Source organism: Anopheles marshallii, chromosome 3, assembly GCF_943734725.1.
Source record: "Anopheles marshallii chromosome 3, idAnoMarsDA_429_01, whole genome shotgun sequence".
In the NCBI taxonomy this organism is placed as follows: domain Eukaryota; kingdom Metazoa; phylum Arthropoda; class Insecta; order Diptera; family Culicidae; genus Anopheles; species Anopheles marshallii.
The window spans coordinates 24,610,631-24,627,504 of record NC_071327.1 but is presented as its reverse complement, the minus strand read 5'-3'; the positions used below and the strand labels follow the sequence as shown (position 1 = coordinate 24,627,504).

The 16,874-nt window shown below is 41.9% G+C and overlaps 3 protein-coding genes across 3 annotated transcripts in view; 2 read left to right on the top strand and 1 right to left on the bottom strand.

The window, feature by feature from the left end:
• Positions 1 to 6,752, top strand: part of LOC128711249 (protein daughterless) — a 58,531-nt gene extending 51,779 nt beyond the window's left edge. Inside the window, exons 3-12 of the mRNA XM_053806116.1 lie at positions 2,074 to 2,367; positions 2,531 to 2,719; positions 3,100 to 3,474; positions 4,412 to 4,483; positions 5,128 to 5,380; positions 5,474 to 5,579; positions 5,872 to 5,991; positions 6,067 to 6,212; positions 6,291 to 6,406; positions 6,711 to 6,752. Of these exons, the coding sequence (XP_053662091.1) occupies positions 2,074 to 2,367; positions 2,531 to 2,719; positions 3,100 to 3,474; positions 4,412 to 4,483; positions 5,128 to 5,380; positions 5,474 to 5,579; positions 5,872 to 5,991; positions 6,067 to 6,212; positions 6,291 to 6,406; positions 6,711 to 6,752 (1,713 nt within the window). The remainder of the gene's footprint in view (positions 1 to 2,073; positions 2,368 to 2,530; positions 2,720 to 3,099; positions 3,475 to 4,411; positions 4,484 to 5,127; positions 5,381 to 5,473; positions 5,580 to 5,871; positions 5,992 to 6,066; positions 6,213 to 6,290; positions 6,407 to 6,710) is intronic.
• A 5,332-nt stretch (positions 6,753 to 12,084) lies between these two features.
• Positions 12,085 to 14,004, bottom strand: LOC128714694 (protein phosphatase 1 regulatory subunit 42-like). Its single transcript, XM_053809569.1, has 4 exons — positions 13,921 to 14,004; positions 12,960 to 13,265; positions 12,640 to 12,877; positions 12,085 to 12,560 (listed from the first exon to the last, which is right to left on the bottom strand). Exons 1-4 carry the CDS (start codon positions 14,002 to 14,004, stop codon positions 12,085 to 12,087), a joined length of 1,104 nt encoding a protein of 367 aa, XP_053665544.1.
• Positions 14,005 to 15,414: 1,410 nt separating this feature from the next.
• LOC128711030 (proteasome subunit alpha type-5) lies at positions 15,415 to 16,284 on the top strand. Its single transcript, XM_053805898.1, has 3 exons — positions 15,415 to 15,547; positions 15,614 to 16,026; positions 16,102 to 16,284. Exons 1-3 carry the CDS (start codon positions 15,415 to 15,417, stop codon positions 16,282 to 16,284), a joined length of 729 nt encoding a protein of 242 aa, XP_053661873.1.
• The last annotated feature ends 590 nt before the right edge of the window (positions 16,285 to 16,874 follow it).

Below are 16,874 nucleotides of genomic sequence, written 5' to 3'. Positions count from 1 at the left end.
GGCGCACTGTTGCTGTGTGTTTTGGAGCCCACGAACCGATGGCCTTTTAGCTTTTACTGCTTTACCATCCCACCAATACCACCATCAATCCCCCCCTCCCATTTTGGCGACGAGGGGAAGAGGGCAACGTTCCAGTCCTTGAGAAAGCGTCTCCCAGGCGTTGGGTGTCTCTCTCACGCCAAAAACCCTTCACACTCTTCCTGCCCACCACCGCAAATCATCGGCATCGCCCAGCTCTGGTTTGATGTTTTTCGTGAAAAGTGATTCCGGGTGAGCTGTTGATGATCATGATTAATATCGAAAATTTGTCAAATATGATAATGAGCATCTCTAGCTTCGCTCTACCGAACCCCACCCCGGGGGACTCCATGGTACACCCGCCCACCGGTGTACCCTACCGCGCTGACCAGGGAACAAGTTGGGTGACGATTGTGCATGCAAACATTGTAGAGTATGCTAATCTTTGTCGCATGTTGAGCGAATAGTATCAATGAGAAGAGAACTGCTGGAGTTGGCGGGTTCGGAGGGTTGGAAGCAAGGGTGTTGTCGGAGTGGAAGAAGCGCGGGAAAGGCAAGAGGTTATGGGTGTGCGGATTCCACCAAGAGCAGCTTTGTATCGAGGTCCAAGCGGGGGGTTTCGTACGGTGGTGATAAAAACCTTTAATTCGGTCGGGCGTGGTTGGTACAGGAATTGGAACCCAATGGTGGGGTGGAACGGTTTCTAGAACTGGTCAGAATCTCGTCCGGCAAGTTCATCTGCGGAAGTATTCACACACCAAACAAAAAAAAAAGACAGGCATACGCACATAACTGGCTCACGAGGACGCGTGTGTTGTGGGGGGGGGGGGGGGAGAGAGATGATGATTATGATGATGATGGTGTTGCTGTACCGAATCAGCTTGTGTGGTGGTAATGTTTAGAATGATTTTTTGGAGATGCTTGCGTTATGATGCCATTGGGACCACGCTCACTCACAAGCCATGCTTCGGCGCAACCACCAATAACAACGGAGCTAGTTTGGATGTTGCCAACATGTTAGCATTCCTTGTTAGGCTGTCGTGAAGAAGCGACTGGTTGGCTGGCTTGCCGACCGCGCTGAGCTGCCGCGACTCGGCACGAGGCTCCGGTCCGTTGTAAACCAATACCGGTTTTGTGATATGCTGAATTTTTATCATTCGTGCTCGTTTGCGCGGAACTCGGGGCGCGTTTTCATCCAGCTCTCATTCACACATTCGCCACGAACGGGTCATGCGATGGTGTACCGCCAGAGGCCCACCACGACTCGAACCGGACGGCGATAGTTTACAACGACAATCTATTGCGCAGCTTCTTGTTTCCTTGTGTGTCATTCACGAATTATGTGACGGATCTTCATTTAGTACCAAAAACTACGTTCTGGTACTTTCGTCTATTGCGGTGATTTTGAGTGGCTAAAGACGATTAACACCAAAAGCTTGTATCAAAAAATAATCTTCCAAGAAGTTGATAGTTTATATGAAATCCAAAGTGATCATTAGAATATGGGAAATTGAACCCGACTCTCCGAGGCACGAACGAATCGCTGCCAATGCCTTCCGTTTGGCGAAGAAGACAAAATCCTCAAGCGAGAAGGGAGTGGCAATTTGGAAGTCACAGAATGTTGGAGAAAAAAAAACACATTTCCAACCGCTGGGTCCAAGAACTAACAAGGTACCGGGATAGTAGTTCGTTAATTCGCTTCGAAAAGTGTGGGATCAGGCGAAAGCTATCCATTAATCATGCATCACCCGACTAGCGCGCGCTAGAGATAGTGAAAAAGGGAATTTTGCAGGACTTTGCACTTTGGAAATCTTAACCGGTCCCTTTAAAGCTCTCGAAGCTCGATGCATAAATCACCAAAGTTTGATTTCTTGCGCGGAAAGCCATTACCTGTTCCATTCTTTGTGGAGGATAGTTTTTTTTTTTGTTCACAATTCTCTTCATCCAATATCCTCTCCACCCACGGCACGAACGAATCCATTAAACATAATTAATTCTAATTCCCTTGCTGGTCGTATCTCATCTTTTCGCCGTTCCTTTTATTATCATTTGCAGTACGCTCCGGAGGAATACACGCACGAGAGTCCGGTTTCGGGCGGGCAGCGATATACGTCACCGAAAACGGGTGGCGCACTGTACCAACCGGAACCGTACTACGATTCGCCCGGCGGCTCCTGGTATCCGTCGTCGTCGAGCGGAGCGTATGCGCCACATTCCGGCACGGGTTACCACAACGTAGGCCACGGTGCCCATCTCGGTGGTGGTGCTGGTGGACCACAGCACAACCATGACCAGTATGCCATGTCACCGGTCGGCGTCCCACACATGGATGGTGGCCATCTTTCACAGGTGAGGTTCTTAGCACGTTTTTTTTTCTTCTTCACCGAATGGAGTTCCTTTTTTTCTTCCACATAATGCATGGTTTTATTTTCCTAACGTTGTTATCACATTTTTCTAATAATACACCTGGTTTTCTATGTTCACTTTCAATCATCACCTGTACGGGTTGCAGAATCAAACGCAAACACTTCCACCGATGAGCACGTTCCGAGGCAATAACGCACAAATACCGGCTATTGGTACGCAGGGCCAGAACTCACCCGCAATCTACAACGCAATCGCTGCCGGCCATCACAATCAGCATGCGCAACATAGTCCAATTGTACAAAACGACACCCTGGTCGGCAAGGCACTGCAGACGGTTCGTATGCGTTATGATATGTCGGGGGAAGCGAGAACGTTCAAGATCCTTTGGATTACTCATGCTCACATGATCTTCATTAGTTCGTAAAGACCACAGCGAAAAAGTAGCCCAACCGCTTATTGTTCTTTAAGAACTTTATTAAAAAAAAACAGAAGAATATGAATTCATGTACATTTCAATCGAGATAGTTATTGGTATGTGGTAATGGTTTAATATATATGAGCAAAAACACAAAAAAATCCAAAGGGTGTTGTAATGGTCTACCCCAAGTTGGCAAACCGACAGACGAAAAAAAAAAAACATAATCCTTTTACATGGTCTTGTATTAATTCATTCCAACCCATTGCTCACCAACCTTTCCCTCTCCAATCTCACAGATGTACCCAACCGATCAGAGCATTAGCAGTTACGGTTCCAATCCCAACACACCAGTGAACTCACCTCCACCACTAACGTCCCAGCAGCAGGCACAGCAACAAGTTCAACAGCAGCAGCAACAGTCCCAGCAAACGACACAGCAAAGTATTCATGCCGCCGGTACGGTGCCGGGCAGTGCGAGTGGTGGTGGTGGTGGTGGTCCCGCTTCCGTCAGCGTTGCATCGGCGGCCACTGCGGTGGTGGCAGCAGCGGGCGGTACCTGGCAGCAGATCAATCCGGTGATCAGCAGCAACGGTGGCGGTTCGGCCGTGCTCAACAGTCTATCGAACGGTTCCTATGCTCCCGAGTTAGTGCATCGAGGTCTACCACATATGGTAAATATGTTATTCTTATTGCTAATTGTAAGCTTCTGTCCGTTTTGTTTTTTCGTTTGCGATTTCTTGTGAACATAAATTGCGTTAAAAAGCAGTTTTGAACGGCTATTTGGAACTGATTTGTTGGAAACGCAGCGGCGATCAGTTCACTTTACGGTCACGAATTACTGAGGAAATTGATACAATTTGTTTTGGTATACAATTACAATATACTTTATTGTTTTATTTTAATTAAAGTTGGCTTTTGGTTTTATTCATCATGTGTAAATGATGTATTATGTATTTTGAGAGATGAAATGTGTCCAAAATTTAAGAAAACATCAACTCTCCGCATTTCTGTTTGAATTCTGCGCGTTGTACAAATTGAAATTACCTTTTTTTTTTTGTATTTCTCAACTTAAGATAATTTTAAACAATTCGTTCATTTGTAAATTCGCATGTGGCATATGTTTTTTTTCTTGCAAATTTTTCAATTCCTACGCAAAAGTTGTGCATTGCTGTATCTGATAAGCTTTCTGTTATGCTGTGTCCACGAAGTAATGATGTAATTTTGAGCTTATTTTATAGTAAGGCATCGAGTAAATTTTGAGAAGCTATGTTGATGTACTTTGCTCCAGATTGTGACTGTACCGATTAGATATATTTGCACCTGTAATGTTGATCTGCTTCAATTTTTTGGTTGTTTAGTTGATCGCAAACAACATTTTTCCAATTTTCCCGACGATGACTTCTCCAAATGCCAAAAGTACAGTCGTCCGATCGCTACGCCGACCACAATTTGATCGTTTGATCGTGTAAAATTGTATTTTGCTGTCTTCGATTCACACTTCACTTTCTGTTTTTTATTGCTGATTTATTTGAATGCGTGTTATTTCGAACAATTTTTTGTTGATGCATGTTTTTTTGTGTTTATTTTGTACTTTTTCCCCTTCAATAGGCCAATTCCCCCGAGATACAGCCGCTAGACGAGGCGATCGTGTCGTTACTAAGAGAGCATGAAAACGTCACGGTAAGTATGGTTGCCGCTATGACGGTCCCCGACACACAGCTTCCGGGGGGTGGTTTCGAAAGGCGAGGGCGAGCGAACACAACTGTTAAAGTATCGATCATTTCTGCACACGTTCACATCCGGACAGGAGCAAAAGACTTATTCGTATTCTTCCAGCATTGCACATTACCTTTAGCATGTAATTGAATAGTAGAAAAAGTGCACATCCACAACATGAATTCTGTATGTACTGTATTTTCAAGGCGTTCTCTTCGTATGCTATATTTTCGTCAAATTATATACGCACTGTTTTGGTTATATTTTTTCCATCAGACAATACCGATTCGTAGCGTGTGTCATATAATGTAAAATTTGTCTTCATAAGCTATTACCAGGCGGCGGGTCGTATAATGTGGTTGTTATTTTGATAATGCGTATGCTGTTATTGGTTGTTTTATATGCTTTCAATCGTATGCCGATCACACATTGTTCGTCTTCCAACGCTTCCGTTATCACGCATTTACTCGTCATGAGGGCATTAATTGTGGCGACAAATATGTTTATTTTTGTGCCGAACTGCCGTGCTAATCATTGTGTCGTTTGCTCTGTTTCTTTTCTCTTCCGTGTTGTTGTTCCCCAATTTGATATTTTCTTCGCCCGTAAAGTCCTTGCAAGGGTCACGCATGGAGGAACGGCTGGACGATGCCATCAACATTCTGCGGAATCATTGCGAACCGCCGGTCGGTGTATCGCTGTCATCAATCGACCCTGCCGCCACCGTTTCGCCGTACTCGACCGGCAGTGCGCCGATCATTCCACCTTCCTCCCAGCTGCAGCACGACGCACCGGCCGAACTTTCCACCGTCCCCGTGAAAACGGAACGACTCCCCGGCAGCGGCCCAGTGTCCGTGAACAACAGTAAGTTTCGCTTCGTACCATTGCCGCATAAATCAAAGCACACAAAAATACTCATAGGTGATTTACTATCAACGTTATCATCTAAAAAAACAGTTTATCATTTATCTTCAGAGAAACGTAAAGAACCTCCAGATTCCGATACCAAACCGAGCAGCTCCGTGCAGGGAACGGCGAAAGGTGCCAAACGGCAGCGCAAGTAGTAAGTCTCTTCTTATGCTCCATCTGTGCTAGTATTTTCGCTTACCTTCAGTCCCATACAACGTGTGGATGTGGTAATTGTTTTTGAGATGGGTTTTTGGATCCTTTCCCATCTTGAAAATCCATCCTACGTACTAGCATTTGTTTTGTTGCATTTTTTCTGTTGTTACTGTTTTGTTCAATTCATAACAAAGTTGTGTTTTTGTTCTTTTCTTCTTTTCTGGGGTGTGCGTCATTATGTTTTCGTTACGTATTTGTTTTGTATGATACTCAAACGTTAACATTTGAATTAGTAGTAAAACCTCGCGCAGTTGTTCTAGTGCTGACGACGACGATGACGATGATGATTTGGATCCGCTCGCGAAGGATCGGAAGGAGAGGGAGCGAAGGCAAGCCAATAACGCTCGGGAAAGGTAAGACAAGACGAGTTTTGTTAAAATTGTAGGAAGAAGAAAATAATAATGCAATCACTGTTGTATGCATTGCAGAATTCGTATTCGGGATATTAACGAAGCACTGAAGGAATTGGGACGCATGTGCATGTCTCATCTGAAATCAGACAAGCCACAGACCAAGCTGGGTATACTGAATATGGCTGTTGAAGTGATAATGACGCTTGAACAACAAGTGCGAGGTAAGTGTGCGATGGAGGAGTATCATCTGATGGTTAAACCGTAACGCAACTCTAATGCTCTGACTAATGCAATTTCAGAGCGGAATCTAAACCCAAAAGCGGCATGCTTAAAACGACGAGAAGAGGAAAAGGCTGAGGACGGTCCCAAGCTACCTCCGCATATCCTACATCAATCAGCCTACCCTGCGCTACCTGTAAGTAGTATGAAACAGGAGCACAGGGACTAAGCAGCGATGCTCACTCAGGTGGTCCGGTTCTCCTGTAGTGACGCGATCGACGGGATGATGATCATCGGTCGGACGCATCGATCGACGCCATGATACTAAAGCTCTAAATTTGTTTTCTAATCCTTAATGCTGCCCTCCTGCCGCACTTGTGGAATGATATGACAACATCCCTCCTATCTTATGACACACACGCGGATTAATACACAAACACATCTACACACTCACCACCACCACCAAATATATCGATGGAACGCGCCATGTGCGAATGAAGGGTGCTCCGCCAAGTCTACCGCATAGTGGACCACCACAATAGCATACCAATTTTACCTGCTTTATTCGAAGATAACAAACCCACAACACTATTACAAAATCCGCACACACAACCAGTCCAATATAAAGTAATTAGTTGAAACTATGATACAACATGACGGCCTGTGAAGCGCATCAAACCAGTGAAGGTGATGGTTTTGCATGTTTAGCCCATATGGAATCATTTTGCCAACCAATCACCTTACTTACTAGCGCCTGGTGTGTGCCGTGGACCGGGGCAAATCCGCAATGGAAGGAATCGGAAAAGTCATGCACAATAGGAAAATGGAATTGTAAGATGGCATGTTGAGACACGGAAGCATAATTGTACATATTGACACGAACGAGAAAATGCTGCGTGTGCGTGTGAAGTAGAACAAAACGTTGTATAAACAGCAAGAAACGGAGATGAAACGAAAATCACAAAATGCATCACACACATGCATGAACGTTTGGGCATCACACAACATCACATGAACAGTTGAGCGCTCTCTCACTTGCTCCGGTAGCAGTACTGTTGGACAGAGGTGCGTATCTGAGTGAGTGTAGGGGCTGTATCTTTTATACAGCTAGAAGATCACCCGTAAGAAATACTTAAACGCTAATGTACTTGCTTCGTCCCAGAGAGGAGTAGCGGTGTGTAAAAAATACGTTCAAACTTATTTTTTTAAGAAATCGGAACCCCTTTCAACAATGAATTCTGTGCGCATGTTTTAGATGAATGAATCTAGGCTAGGGCGATTTTATTGCACAGCGCACGCATATAAGCTGCTGAAGGGGCGGTTCGACAATTTCTTTGCAACAAACCTTTAGCTTAAAACCATTACAAAACATCACCAAGTACACACGCAGAAGAGTTTTTGTTATTAATCTGGGGTAAAAACATAATCGAATGATTCGGAAACCCCTACCAGATTCCTAATAGGCAAGGAGGTGACAATTGTGGAAAAGTTATAGCGGGAAAGAGGAACAGTAATAATATCATTTAGTATTCTCTATATATATATATATACAACAATATATATAAAATATATCGATATAAACAAAAGGGAAGCGCATAGATACGTCGGCAAAATGTACGTAGAGAAGAATGAATTTCCATGAAATCGAGCCAAGAATGAAAGCATAACAGAGAGATCATTTTCTACACTTAGCGAAAGGGTGTAACATTGTAACCAGGCAGAAGATGATTGAATCGTCGGGCTGTAGGTGAAACAAGCAAAGAATTAAGCACCGCCACCATTTATCCATGCACTAGTAAAGGCGGAAAACGTTAACGTTCGTCTGAAAGTAGGAAAACAAAATTTCACTGTTTGGATTGTATTAATCGAAACGAGATTCAGATTATGATACGAATTTGAGGGGTTTTCTCAGTCAGATCGTTCATGATCTTTTTTCTGATTATTATTTGATCTTCTGTACGCTGAACGTAAGTCATTGTTAAGGTGAATGGATTGTTCTTTCTCTCCGCCATTCATGTACGGCAATGAGTTCCGATACCCATCTGTTTGCATCATATCACTTGACAGTGTTCAAGACTTAAACCAGTACTTAGTAAGTTACCAGTTACCAGTGTACTTATATCGTAACTTGTGTTGACTATGAACTATTGTATTATTCGTGTTCTTATTTTGTGTTTACGAACAGCGTACAATGGAATGGCAGTTCACGCAATCCAATTGATAATAAATCGATTCGAAATTCACTTTTCCTATTATCAGACGAACCATCTAGCGACAAACAATGATAAATGTTCATATACAAGCGACAAATCAACCGAGAGGTGTATATTGAAGGCGATAATCAACGAGACAGTATTGTTTGGTTGTTTAATATATTTTTCATTTTGTTTTTAACACTAGAACTACCAATCGTTTAAATCATATATTATCATTTCGACTACGACAGGATTGTTTGACCCTAACCTTAATATGATGAAAATGAAGCGTTCCAGTCAAATTCCTGACTGACCGATCAGGTAGTTCTAGTGTTTAAATTGGTTCAATTGTAAACGTGGAAGCTTTAATTTCAATCAACAATAATTTCTGGTAGTAACACATAATAATGTAAACTATTTCGATAAATGGTACTACATGCTGGACAATATTTTTTATTCAAACAATCATTACACAAAGCATGTTTGCATTCTTAATTAATTTAATTTGAAGCTGAAAGAAGCAATTAACCGGATAAAGAGCAAAATTACATCACAATGAATTATTATGAAAAACAATTGTAGAAAAAAAAAACAATCTGGCCGTAACACGTAGACTCCTGATGATGATGAACTGCTAACATCCGGTAAAGCGCCGGTACATATCTTAGGTACACATCAGTTAACAGCAAAATAGTTTCCCCCATTCCGGTGGCGCTGAATGATTTTTTCGCTCTCTGGTAGGTGACAGCAAGGAAATGATCGCAACAGTAATGTTTTTATTCGGCTTCGAGTTCAGCTCGAGGAGCTGCGCGCTTGCGAATTTGTACTAAAAGGCGCCAAAACAGTGTTTACAAAGATGTGATAAAATTATTCGTGAAACAGACCGTTTACAGTACCAGAGAGAAAGAATAGGGCAAAAGGAAAGGAATAGAATAAGGAGGGGAAAATACAAATATTCAGGTATATGCATGCAACGATTTCATTTACACCATCGACAAATCAATCAAACTGACCGAAGAGTCTACCTACAATATTGTATTGCTGATTTTCTGTTTTCGAAGTACCGGTGTGTGCGTGTTGTTTTTTTCTGCTATTCAAGATATCAATTTATTTGGTTTTCTGGTATATGTCGCGACGCATCCGTTTTGCTTTTCTCGGGACATACCGTTTCACTAGTATATAGCCCTTGGGAAAGCTAATGTACACAAGTATAGTATTATTCCTGTTTCTAATAATAGTTTCAGTAAATAACATGTGTAACATTGTATCGTCACATGAGCTGCTGTATCGTGAATCGATCGGACATGCCAACGTTTTATATTATTTTTAAAGGTGTCGCCACATATAAGCAGAATCCGTTGAATTGATAAATTCTAAGAATATGCATGAAAACAACATTAACCGTAATCAGTAATGAATTGTGTTTTTCCATTGCTTTCACTATCACTAGTTGTTAACTTTTACATCGGTTAATTAACGAAACGAATCGTTTAAAATCTTTTTCTGAGTTTAGTTTCTTTCACTTTTGCTCTTAAGTTGCTCTAAACCACGTTTAAAAACAGCCAAATAAGCAAAAACAGCAAAAGCAGAAAATTTCCCAAAAGGCTTTCACGGTTAAGCAGTTTTTTATGATTCTTTTTTTATGTAGAGAAAAATGTTTATGTTTATTTTATGTAGTCTTGATACCGATCGTAACGGTGCGCCGCACGGTCGGTATTTTCTTCCATTTGATTTGGTATTTTGTTTCCAAAGCAAAATAGAAAAACAAAACAAGCGTGTGTGAAAGCGAGAAAGAGCAGTGAAGACGGAGTAATAAAAAAATAGAAATGTTGCAAAACGGTACATCACACACGTGTGGGTGCGTATAGGATTTATTTCGCCATTTGAAAATGTACACCTTCCAATGTTCGTTTTACGTTTATTGCTATTTTAATTATTTTATTTTACCCTTAGTAATGTAATATTTTTAAGGTGAACTGTTGCGCACAAAAAGGTATGCGAGATAGATTGTGGACGCAAAAAAGGAAAAGAAAATGGAAATCCGGAACCAGACAAAATCAATCAACACTAGGAAAAATGGAGGCAAAATCCACACACACGTCCCGCGTTTGTGTGCGAATAGGTTAAGTGAAGAGAGTATTTTACGCAAGGAGAGTACATATTATTTTCTAAATGATGCTTTAGTTTTAGCTGTCCTTTTTTTTATAAATGTGTTAGATACATTTCCTTATCTTTACCGGGAGCATGATTAACGAGCTGTGTGAGCTTACATACTGCTCGTAGATGTGCTGTTTGCCGGAAAAATGAGTTACAAAAATGGACAAGAAGGTAAACTAGCAACGTGTAAAACGTGATGATGCAGAGAAAAAAGAAAATCATTAAAGTGCAAAAACGAAAAAGGAAAAAAATGTGAAAGGAGAAAGGTTTACGAACGATAAGTTCTGTCACAACGATGACAAGCCCAAGCAGTTCCTCATTTTTCATGGATTTAGTTTGGTTTGGGTTCGCACTGACCATACTCATGGTTTATACTGTTCCTTTTTTAACGGTTCCATAAAATTCAGAAATGCAAAGGTATATTTCTCCGCGTTACGTTTTGCCAAAGCCATATTACTATCGAACGATGTATAAGATCCTCCACATCACAATCAACACACACGTTTTACAACGAAGAACATCAGACAATTCAAATGAGACTAGAAAAAGCGAATAAGGAAACGGAAAGAAAGAGGATAATTACACAATATTTGCAAGATACAAGTCACAGTTCAAGCCAATGCATACAATTCCTCTAATAAGATCGTTCACGGTAAATGAAAAAAGGTGAAGCAATTTCAGTATTTAATGGAAAGAAGAAAGAAAGGATGAAAAGAAAAGAAAAAAAAGAAATGAAAAGAAGCAACAGTATAAGACAAGACATGGAAATGGGATAATGTCCGATTGGTGCCACGAGCAAATCAAAATAAGTACATAAATCCATGGCAAATCGCAAGGAAAATGGAGGACATTACTAGAGAAACAAAATAACACAAAACCACACACAATCAACAATCTTCAAGTGGAATGGCAAAATAGAGACAAGCGAAGCAAATAGAGAAAGAAAGAGTTAATGAAAGATGATAATGGAAAAGGAATGCGAAAATGATAACGTACACAGTGATGTAATGATAATACCCCAGATGGCTACGTTTTAATGGAAAATTTAAAAAAGGAAAAAATGAAAACACACAAAATGAATCAACAACACGGAAGAGGAAGTGGAAAAAATGAGGAAAAATCATTACAATGTATATTATGTTATTAAAATAAATGTGCCATTTTTCCATAATAATTTCGTGCTAGGAAGGGTTTTTTTATGACGTTTTCGGTTGTACAGTAAGTGAAATAATTATCCGAAAAGAGGAAGGGAATGGCATGGAACAATGCAATCTAGCAATTTGACTTTATCACGCAATCGGTTGCATTTTATTGGTCTACCGTTTTTAAAACAGATTAATTGTAACACCACGATAGTGGTAGGATAGTGGAGTGTAAAGAAAATGTATCTTTCTTCTAGTTTTGTGCACAGCACTCGGCACACAACACAACCAGTACAATCAATCAAACGCGACACGAAGTTCTACGAGGGGGAAAAATAACACTCCCAAACACATGAGCTTCCATGAGCGGCTACATAGCACTAGTGATCGATCGTGGGCAATGATTGTATCTTCCGATGAGCACGCAACTTATCCTTAAACACCGGCGTGCCCGCCTTAATCTCTTTGCCCTGCAGCATGACCACGGTCGTCGCTGGATGCAGCTCGTTCGAGCGGAATGCCATCTCGTCACAAAAGTTGGCCGACATGGTTTTCGTGAGCAGCGGCGATTTGACGGGCTTGCGAAGAACTCGCGTGCAGACGGGCCGTCGTGTCGACACCTGGAACAGTGAGTTGCCCGGGAACTTGTGCGGCAGCACGCCACTGAACGGGTCGACGAAGCCGCCGGTACCGTTGCTACGTTCGCTGACACTTTCGAAGGACGATTTGGAGTTGGTGCTGGTGTCCGCTGTCTTGGGCTTTTCGCTCGCTCGACGCTGCTTTTCCAACTTGACGGTTTGGAAGTTTTTGATGAAGTTTCTCGTCGACTGCGATATCATCTTACCGTCCAGAAGTACTGTAAAACCGGGAAAGGAACAAAATGGAATCGTTCTAAGATTACTGTTTACCTTATACTACGCAAGTATTAAACTGACAAAGCTTATGACCAGCGGCTGCCGTGACCTTCTCCCGGTAGTGTACATCGCGCTGAGCCGAACAACCCTGCAGATCGAGCACTCGCAGCGAATACAGCGCACTAATGACGGGCGTTATGTCGTCCGTGGATTTGAAGTTATTCTCCGAGGCGAGCAGAATTTCCAACTTCCACAACGGTTCCAGTGCGTCCACGTTGGCGAGCTTCAGCTTTTTAATGTTCAACACCTTCAAATGGTTCTACGGGGAAATGGCATGAAGGACACATGAGTTCGCCGGGTGATTGGTCCCATGGGTCCGGGATGGGGAAACGAAAACTCACCGCCAGTGCACACAGACATTCCGGGTCAAAGTCGAACCGTACCGTCCCATCCAGCTGCTGACGCTCGATGTGGAGCTGTTCTAGCTTCTTGAGGTTGCCTAAATTTTCCAATCGTGTTATCTTGTTGTAGCCAAGGTAGAGTTGCTTTAAATTTTTCAAACTGTCCAGATTTTCTATCTTGCGCAGATTGTTCCACTGCAGGTAAAGGTGCGTGAGGTGTGTAAAGGCGCTTAGTTTTTCAATTTTGCTCAGCTGGTTGTTGTGCAGATATAGGACCAGAATGTTTTTCGTTGGGTAAATGTTGTTCTGGAAGAAAAGTGCAAGGAATGAAGTTTATTATCGTGTAAAACTGGTAAAGAATTCCCGTTGCATGACGAAATCACTTTAATGGGGCATTGAGAAGAAAATAATTTGCTTTAACATTCCCGCACAAGTTCAAAGAAAGGGAAAAAGCTGAGGAAACGAAAGCTCCAGAAATAGTTGGGTGAAAGTTTTGAACTGCACAGGAAACTTTCTTCACACAAAAAATGCTCTCACACAGCCACAAACGAATAGCCAAAAAAAGGCACACACACTGGAAAACAAAGGAAACGGTTTTTGCGCGCCATTTTCGCGTGTGAATGATGGTGACGTTGAAAGGCTGACCTTTTCAATCCCGACTGACTTGACAGCTTATGTGAGTGGAAAGGAACCTTGGTTTGGCGAAGCATTCACCAATTGGGATCACTCTCCTTGCCGCTTGCCGGTGAAAATGCAACCAATAATTTCCCCACACATACAGTAGGCAGGTTGTAATTGTGTTTTCTCGTAAATAACTGATAACCCCATTCTCCTTACCTGGCGAAATGTGTGCGAGTGTGTGAGTACGATCGATTTGCCGATAAAATTTTTCATTAAAACATTATTGAGATAATTCGCTGGTTAAACTATGTTATTAACTTTGGCTAAATAAAATACTTACAATTTTGGTCATATTCTTATCGTTAAGGTAAAGGTGTGTAAGGTTAGTTTTGGCCTTTTTCGAAAACACTTTGTGTTTGGTCATCGTGAGGCAAATGCACTTGGATCTTTTTTAAGTTGGACACAAATCAAACGAACTTTTTCCTCCTTTTTAACTGTTCCGGCTCGTTGGCAACTTGCACTTGCACTTTTCTTTACTGACGAAACCTTCACAACCCACCGAAATTACCGGTAATGCAACGCTAATGGCTTTGTACTGCTCCCATTTTGCACTGAACTCTTGATCGAAGGTGAAACGAAACAACGCGCAGAATTTTTCCAATTTACCGTGCTTTTTTTCTTTAATTGGCCGAACGATTTTCTAGTTCAAGAGAACACCTTCAGGACGGGAAGTCGCCCTGGGAAGGTTGTGCTGGCTTTAATGAATTCTCGCAGAGAAGAGGGCTAGCAAAAGACTAATTTCCAGAGGCCGAAAAGTAAACAACTGTTATCGAAACAGGCTCGCTCGCTAGTAACGGTTGCTACGTCTGGGCATTCGACAGGCTTGTTTAATTGACGCCCGACATTGCAATTCTTGGAGGAGGGTATGGAAGGAAGAAAGGACGATGTGTACGCCCGGTTGTTTTCCACCATTCTTTTGACGGGATATTGCACCAGGAAAGAAAGGTAAAATAAATTGAAAGTTCCTATTTTATATTCGAAAAATCATCAAATGAGACCAGAATAATGACAACAGAATTAGTAAATTGCTCCTAGTAAAAAAATAAAGAGTGGTATTCAAAAAGAAGCAACTGTATAGTGAGAACAGTTTTAACAATCTCACAAGCGTGAGAAGCTACACGAAAACATCACTGCTAGAATTCCTAGTTGCGATGAAACTGCTCGAAACCCATTTGGTCCTATTTGTGACAGTTGTTTGTTTTGGTTTCCTCAAAAAATTGTTTGTCATTTTCCGAGGTGGTACACAGAGAGCAGGCTGCACCACGTTACACTGAGACGCCATTTTGAACCGCTGTTTTGAATTTAGTTTTGTAAATATTATTTGATACAAAATTTAAAAATCTCTTCAAGTTATCTTAAAATTTTGGTTATTTACTCAAAAACCAAAATTTCATCATAAAATGATCATTTTCAGTTTGATAAGCCTGAAGTTGTGAGCGAAAATTGTTGCTTTTGAAGGAAGTCAACACGTCAAATGTTCTTGTACGATGCAACCTTCGCTACAGCTGTTTGTGTCCCAGAATCGTTGATTTTGTGTTAAGTTAGCGGCCGCCGTTGATCGCTTTAATAAACACTAAAGAAAGTTAACGCATTTCAAGACCATTTAACTTAAATTTGTGTGCAAGGTATATAAGAATCTTTTGGCCTTTGGCGTCAGTTCTCCGGAGAAGCAACAAATTCGTCCGATTTGTTTGTTTTCTTTCCCCGGAGCTTTGCTTTGTCATGTACACATAACCTCAATGGGATTTTTGTTGGTGTTCCCAATCTTCCGTAGATGTTCCTGACCCGTTCCGAATACGACCGTGGTGTGAACACCTTTTCTCCCGAGGGCCGTCTTTTCCAGGTTGAGTATGCTATCGAGGCGATTAAATTTGGATCTACTGCGATTGGAATTAGCACACCGGAAGGTAAGTTTGCATTCTGCCCCCGAATGACGAGCGGAATTTATGATCAATGATTATTTTGCATTCTAGGTGTTGTAATGGCGGTGGAGAAACGGATCACCTCATCGCTGATAGAACCATCGAAGATGGAAAAGATAGTAGAAGTAGACCGTCACATAGGTTGTGCCACCTCGGGATTGATGGCTGATTCGCGGACGTTGCTGGATCGTGCGCGTATCGAGTGTCAAAACCATTGGTTCGTGTACAACGAGCGGATGTCGGTGGAATCATGTGCACAGGCAGTTTCGAACGTGGCCATCCAGTTTGGCGATGGTGACGATACGGATTCGGCCATGAGTCGACCGTTCGGTGTAGCTATACTGTTTGCCGGCATTGAGAATGGTGAACCGCAGCTGTGGCATATGGATCCGTCCGGGACGTACATACGATTCGACGCTAAGGCAATCGGTTCCGGTAGCGAAGGTGCACAACAGAATTTGCAGGTATGTTTTGGCGTAGCGATTGGGGAGTTTTTATGGTTGCTTCATTATTAAAGTGCTTGTTATTGTCCACCGTAGGAATACTATTTGCCCACGATGACCATTAAGGAAGCGATCAATCTAGCTCTTAGCACACTGAAGCAAGTGATGGAAGAGAAGCTAAACTCAACGAACGTTGAAGTTATGACGATGACGCCGAAGGAGCTGTTCCGAATGTTTAGCAAGGAGGAAGTTGAAGAGTACATCAGCAACATGAGCTAAATGGGTTATGCGACAGTGCTGCTTCCCCGAGCTATTTCCACGCATCTTTCAGTGATCATCCCCTCTTATTTTCAAGCCTATTATCAGCAGACTTGTTTTGCACCTGATAGATCAAGGTATCGGTTAACATATTTCAATGAAGGTTTTGGAGTTCAAATCGCTTTCTTTTCAATAAGCTTCTCGACGGAAGCAAAGTAAGACTTGTGCGAGGCAGAGAAGAGAATAAAATTTGTTCATGAAGTGAAAGATGCTGTTCATTGTGCGTGGTAAGAAATATTCCTGAAATCATTGTATTTTAGCAAATAATGGTGAGGGACGTTAGGTCCCATAATTTGTACTTATTTGTGAAACAATCGTTTGTTGAACTATAGCTCTCGGAAGAGATTTATTCGGGACAAGATTGTTTAGAATTTCCAAAATAGCTTGATTTTCTCTGTTCGTCATCTATTCACCTGTTCGTCACGATAGTATAATTTACTTAGGATATAATTGGGTTCATATCGTCTATAGAATAGGAAGGATTGGTGTGAAAGCTTTCCCAGATATTGAAGGTTATTCGGTTTGGGATTCATTTTAGCCCTGGAAAGTGC

What these genes read in the sequence shown, in the direction of transcription:
- LOC128714694 (XM_053809569.1), bottom strand. Translation starts at nt 14,004, where the DNA reads ATGACCAAACACAAAGTGTTTTCGAAAAAGGCCAAAACTAACCTTACA. An exon ending in ATAAGAATATGACCAAAATT is followed by an intron (nt 13,266 to 13,920) that starts GTAAGTATTTTA and finishes CTTTTCTTCCAG; the next exon opens with AACAACATTTACCCAACGAA. An exon ending in AATGTCTGTGTGCACTGGCG is followed by an intron (nt 12,878 to 12,959) that starts GTGAGTTTTCGT and finishes ATTTCCCCGTAG; the next exon opens with AACCATTTGAAGGTGTTGAA.
- LOC128711030 (XM_053805898.1), top strand. Translation starts at nt 15,415, where the DNA reads ATGTTCCTGACCCGTTCCGAATACGACCGTGGTGTGAACACCTTTTCT. An exon ending in TGGAATTAGCACACCGGAAG is followed by an intron (nt 15,548 to 15,613) that starts GTAAGTTTGCAT and finishes TTTGCATTCTAG; the next exon opens with GTGTTGTAATGGCGGTGGAG. An exon ending in GTGCACAACAGAATTTGCAG is followed by an intron (nt 16,027 to 16,101) that starts GTATGTTTTGGC and finishes TGTCCACCGTAG; the next exon opens with GAATACTATTTGCCCACGAT.